This window comes from Atta cephalotes (genome assembly GCF_000143395.1).
Source record: "Atta cephalotes unplaced genomic scaffold scaffold00001, whole genome shotgun sequence".
In the NCBI taxonomy this organism is placed as follows: domain Eukaryota; kingdom Metazoa; phylum Arthropoda; class Insecta; order Hymenoptera; family Formicidae; genus Atta; species Atta cephalotes.
Genome location: NW_012130065.1, coordinates 11470151 through 11477012, shown reverse-complemented (window position 1 = coordinate 11477012; position 6862 = coordinate 11470151). Strand labels below are relative to the sequence as shown.

Genomic DNA, 6862 nt, shown 5'->3' with positions numbered 1-6862 from the left:
AAGAAAAGAAAAACTAAATACACTAGCGCTTATATATATATATATATATATATATATATATATTGTATATACGATGCTGCTTATGTCTAGAGACACAGTAGTGTCTCAGCGCTATGAAAAGCAAAGCGTCATGATACGAGCTTATATATGTACATGTTTTTATTTAAAAGTATGAGAAGGACAAAAAAGGCCGCAAAATGTTCTAAAAGCGATTATAATAGTTCTTTTCATTAATCTAATTTCTAATTAATTTAAAAAAAAATTCTTTTCGCACATATTTTGGTTATATATAATATTAGTGATTATGTATTTTAATAAATTCAATGATTAATGAAAAACAAACGAAATATTAATCTTCGAAGGTATTGTTTTCTTTGATATCATAGGCTTATGCAAATAGTGATACAATATGAAAAGGATATTTTCATTCCATTTGATAAAGCACATTGTAAATATATTAATTTTAGATTATCTTAAAATGGAAAATTTTATATTTTTGTCTGTTACTTTATTTTATTTTTATTACATAAATTATATAAAAGCATCTTAAAATATTATGCTGACTTAAAATATATTATTGTCACTATGCACATACGTTATAAACATGTATAAAATACTCATAATTAACATTTAATTAGAACTCTGTTAGAACTTTCGCATCATGAGATACATCCAAAAAGTATGTTTAATAAATTAAAAAATAGACTTTAAAACTAATTATAAGCTAATAAGCAATTATAAGTTAATTAACAAATGTACAAGAGTAGAAAGTCTGTAATATTACTTGTGTACAAAATTGTATTATTATGATATTACCTAAAGAATTTATACGACAAATACTGTATTTTCTTTAAAAATAAATAAAATATACAAAAAAATCTGGTTTTCGATAAAGCGATCTTTTAAGGATTAAAAGATTCAATTAATCATAATAAAGATGAAATCGAATCAATTAAAACGAATGCTAAATTCCGTAATGGTATCGCGCTACGCAGAGGTCATGTAAGAAAAAAATGTAAGGAATTCATTAAGAATTTAACAAACATTGCTTATATAAGAGATACTAATTATACTATAAGAATCAAGATATTATTAAATCCAAGATCAAGTTGACATAATCATATGACATCCATAAAATTTAGTCTCATTATACTAATGAGCTAAATTTCTTTATAAATTGATTCTTGCGAGAAAAATGAGAAAATATTGTATAAATGACACATTCCACAGAACGTTTAACTATTACTGTTCTAGTCATTTTCTTTTATTATTATTGAGTTAGACATTTTTCATTGTGATATTGTATTATGATTAATTTCTGTAACGTAAAAGCAATTTTAGTGTTGAAAAATTCTAGTTCTTATATCGGTCTAATTATCTTTTTTCATCATATTTTGTTCAGTATCTATCTGTATCTATTTGTAATAGTTCCTTATATATTATGTAAATTTTTAAAATATTATGTAAATGCAAATTTATAATATTTATAATAAAAATATTAAAAATGATACTTATATAAAAGACAAATGTTTATGATGTATGAAATAGTACTTTTTGAATTATATTTAAGTAAAATTGAAGGGTCCATATATGAAATCAACATAGCTACAATATACAGGAATGTATACTTTATTTTAATATTTCGAAATATTCATAATATCATGTCATAACACAATATTAATGCTAAACAAATAAATTGTACTAAATCATTAATAAAAATAATATTATATATATATTTCTGTTGTGATTTTCGCAAAGTATCACATACATATCTAAGAATCACAAAAATTCATAAGATAATAAACCTAGGAATTATTATTCTATAAACTTTATCTTAATAATTCGCCTATTATTGTAGTTTAGCTCTTTCAACATTTATCTATAAAAATGTGTAAAGAGAAACGAATTTCTTATTATACATTATACAATACAGACAAATCCTATCCGGTCATGCTTCATGTCGAACTCAGTATAATACCGACGTAAAAATACATCGCCCAAAATCCACGCTGGATCGCCCTTATATTGATAGTCACTCACGAAGGCGCTCATACACACCATCTCATTGTTATATATTTCCTACAACGAATCAAATATGGCATGACATTTCGATTCTAAGAAAATTTAAATCGCACATATTTGAAGATATTTACCTTAATAATGTAATCTTCACTAGAAAGTCTGAGTTTTCTAAAACCACTTACGATAAAATCGATAATGGGCAAATTATAAGTCTTGTTGCAGTTCACCTTTAAACAAAGCTTAGTATTAGTAAAATAAATTGTGTTAGTGTAATCAATAATATATCAAATTTCTATTAATATATTTCAATAATCTATTAAATTATTTAATATTAAAAGAGAATTGTCGTTGTAATAAGTATCACTATTTACAAATATTCCTCTCGTAAAATTATTATGATCAGCTCCTATCCGTCTATTAATAATTGTGATATCTGTTGATGGTCCAATTATTAGAGAAGTACCCGTGTCGACAATAGCTTGACAACTATTCTCGCATAAAATCTTATCTTCCATTTTAATCCTACAGTGGAATAGTTATTAAATTAATATTTATCTGGCATATAATTTGTAACTGACATACGTGCAATTTAAACATAATAACGTACTTATCCAAAGTAAATTGCCAATATCCTTTTTGGGTAACATCAACATATGTAAAATCGCCTAAATATAACCTGTTATCGGAGCCTCCCAATATCAGTTCACCATCCCATTAGGATTTCTGTGTAGATTACATTGTTTAATATGAAAAGACAAATGTGTACGAGAAGACTATTTAAGAGAAAACTATTTAAGAGAAAAAATATTTTTTAGCGTAATGTATACAGAAATACTTGCTGTTTAATATAGAAACTAAAAATTGGATTCTTCACTAGCTGTTGGTTAATCATGTTGGAAAAAAGTGGAATCACTCCTTCAGGAGATAATATTGGATAACTCAGACCCAAAATTCCGTCATATTTTGCATATTCGAAGGATCTTCCGTACTGCTCTGTTACTTCTCCGAAAGTTTGATTTTGAACATCAAGGCCTGCAATCTATAAAAAAAAAGTGATGTGTTTCTTTAGAAACACTTTTATAATTAATAATTGGGATTAAATAGAATTATTTGTTTGATGATGACTCACATTCATTACATCAGTTGATAAATATCCGCCAACAGCACCATTACCGTATCGAATTCCGAAAGATCTACCATCTGGTCTATATGTGCTGGATTTTCTGTTATCATAATTATTATGGGTCACTGTGTAATACGTAAAAGTAAATCAATTTATGTATTACAAATTTTAGAAATAAATTTTTCTATATCAATGTGATATATGTATAATTAATAATAATTTAAATCATCAAATGTATATTTATATTTTTTACTTTAATACATGATTTATAAAATCATATAAAAATCATTTATGCCATGAGAACATAAGCGTGACAAATATCTAAATTAAATCATACGTAATTGAAAAACTCAGTTCCATAATATTTATCTGCTCAATAATTTAACTTTTTAAGCATCAAAACTTTTATATTTTAAATTATTCAAAAAATTTTATTTGAAATATGGTAGAAAACAATTCTACATTTCTATTCTATATTTTTACCGTTCTACGTCAATCATTAAAATAAAAAAAAGCAATAAAATTTATTTTTATATATGCAATAATATTATTAAATATAAAGATACTTTTGCAAATAATAGAATATTGAAGCTATAACGATGTTATAGTATACTTACTGCAAGCACGGCTGCTTAATTTGAAAGTACAGATTATGGATGGTATCCAGAGATCTGGGGAACCAGTATCTATAAGTACATTAAACACTTGCGGTGGAGTTCCAATTGTAATATTACCATAGTATGCAATATCCCCATCACTAAACAGAGGTTGCCTTGCAATATCAGCTGCACGAGTCAGTCGATCAAAATTTATATCAATCGCTCTTCGCCGGGAGTTTATCTTATGCAAAAGAATTCTTGAAACAAAAATAAATAAAATTCCATATTCTATTTTACGTATACATATTGACGTATGTATGTGTCATATATACAAATATACGCCAATGTACAAATATTGCATAATAAGATATATACAAATTCATTAATCATCTGCAAATTATTTTTTATTCTTGAAAATTATTAAAGCTTCAACCAGTTAGTATTAAGAAATAAATGCTATCTATATTTTCAATTTCAAATAATGATTAGTTACTTTAAATGTCAATTTCTCTGTTCTTATGTCACCTAAAAGAACAATTGTTAATTTCATAGTATGATTTGTTAAATGTTAGACTGTATGCGTCAAAGTATGCATGTATGCTTATCATTCAAGAAATCGAGCATCGTATGATTCGATTTTAAATTACAAAAATTTACAAATCAAAGGAAATCTTAAACATAGAAATAATGGAGTATTGTATATTCGAAAAATTTGCACGCGATATTTCTCTATTTATATTCTTGGTTTTCTTGTCCATTTTACTCTGACATGCAAATTACATACATTTTAGAAATTTGTTCTAATATTTTGTTGAAACATTTATCGCAAATCGACGTTTATACATGCTTACCTTCGAAATGAAACGTTGAATACGACGAGTGTCGCTATCACCACGAGATGTCGAAACATATTTTCCAAATATCCTGATATAATTAAAGATACAAAAGATTTTAGATTAAGATTTTAGAAATATTGTAATTCCGTTTTTTCGAATTTATCCACAACCAAAATGTATAATGGAAAAAGGACAAGTAAATTAAATTAATGTTCCAAATGTTGTTTATATACAAGTTTATATATCTGCTTGTATTTATAAAAAGGTGAAAAGGATAAACGTACGATATGTTCTAAAACTCACTCTCCATAGTTTATAATCTATAGTCCTTAAACATCTTTTAAAAAATTTCTCATATATAGTTCAATTAAGCGTTATTGTTTTTTATCGTTTCTTATATATATTCATATTTCGCATATACTCATTAATATAACTCATAATACTCATATACTCATTAACATGATATGATGAAAAAAAATTCAACGACTATATATAATTGAAAAGAGACAAAATTAATCTTCAAAAGATTATATTGTTGACTTTGATAAAATGTTTATATAAACATTATATATAGTATGATACTTATATATAGTATGATACTTTCTCATTAAGATTGAATAGAGTCGTATATTGCGGACAGAAATTCTAAAATTTTTCGAAATTTCCAAAAATATTTTCATTATTAATAAGAATATTTTAAAATATTTTAAAATATTTTAATTTTCAAGAATTCGGGACTTTAAATTGCAAAAATTTTAATTCTCAAAAATCGGCATTTAAATGCAATTAGGAACAAGTAAAATAAATCATAACTTTAAAAATTTATTTTTTTTTACATTTATATTATGAGTAATACTGTGATAGATAAAATTGAAATTATTCTTAAAAACCAATAAAATATAATTAAATATATATAATATAGACAATAAATTATATGTATGTCTTTAATTAAATATTAAAATAAATATTAAATAAATATTAAATATAATTAATATAAATAATAAATATTAATTAAATATTAAATATAATGACGTGTTCTCACAAAACAAATAATATGTATAAATGCAATAGATATATATTTGAATTATATATAAAATATTTCATTAAATGTAGAATATTTATTTAAAATACGAAAAAATACGAATAAATAGAAAAAGAAAGAAATAAGAAGATACTAGCTGACAAGTATAGATAATTGATTGTTTGTCTTTTATATCATACTCTTCAGTCTTTAATTGAAAGTGCTGTTTCGACATTTGCATCCTGATTATATTTGTTGGAGCTGCTGTTTAGTACTTTGCGCTGAAAAAACTTTTTTAATCATTTTAATTTTTGATACATTTTTGGGTGTTGAACACAAATTCATTATTCATATTTGTCTATTTTCGTATGTCACAATTTTGAAGAAAAAAAAATAATGCAAAAAATAAAGGCAAAAAAATGATGATTTTTAATAATTTTCATAACGTTCATAGAAAAGCATCGGGAATTTTATATATATATATATATAAATTTATATATATATATATATACCAATTGACAGACTAGTGTCATATATATAAAAAAAATTATAGTATAGTAGTCGTTAAAATATAGATACCTATGATCTGCGAATCTTAAAAGAAACATAGATTCGAAAGATCTCATATAATTTACCAATGTGAATACATATCTTATATACTTGTAAATAATATAATGGAGGAATGAATAAGAGAGAGGTAGAAAAGAACTCCACTCTTAATTTGGTCAATATTTTATTTATTCCTTCATTTTAGTTTAAACAATTTGTTCATTCGGGGGAGTGACCCCGTAAAATGAATATGATATAGTAAATATGTTCCTTTTTACAATTTATACCATATACACAATGATAATAATAATTAATAAGAATCTTAAACATAATATAGAATAATCAAAATAATTAATAATAATTAGAATATAATAGTAATAATGCTAAATCTAAGGCGCAAAACATAAACAAAAATAGGGTACACGTGTAGTAAAACCGTCCCCATTAAACGACGGCATTTATGCTATGTATGTACGCATTTACAGACCACTCATCAACTGCTTAATACGTCATTTCATGACAACATCCTCGTCACATCATTTTAATTTATTATTTTTAGTAAAGGCTTTCTCTCTCTCTCTTTCTCTCCCTCTCTCTCTCTCTCTCTCTCTCTCTCCTTCTCTCTCTCCTCTCTCTACTACGTTACGTTCGTAGTAGTATAATAATAAAGTAAAGTAAACGTAACGTACTACTAACTAACTAACTACTACTA

The 6862-nt window shown here is 24.8% G+C and overlaps 1 protein-coding gene across 1 annotated transcript; it reads right to left on the bottom strand.

Annotated features, from left to right (window-relative positions):
* Positions 1 to 1920: 1920 nt before the first annotated feature.
* LOC105618739 (lysosomal aspartic protease-like) lies at positions 1921 to 4654 on the bottom strand. Its single transcript, XM_012200274.1, is given in 8 exon segments — positions 1921 to 2079; positions 2154 to 2249; positions 2394 to 2544; positions 2630 to 2745; positions 2858 to 3061; positions 3152 to 3270; positions 3763 to 4001; positions 4596 to 4654. Coding segments are annotated over 8 exon segments (1143 nt in total).
* Positions 4655 to 6862: the final 2208 nt, after the last annotated feature.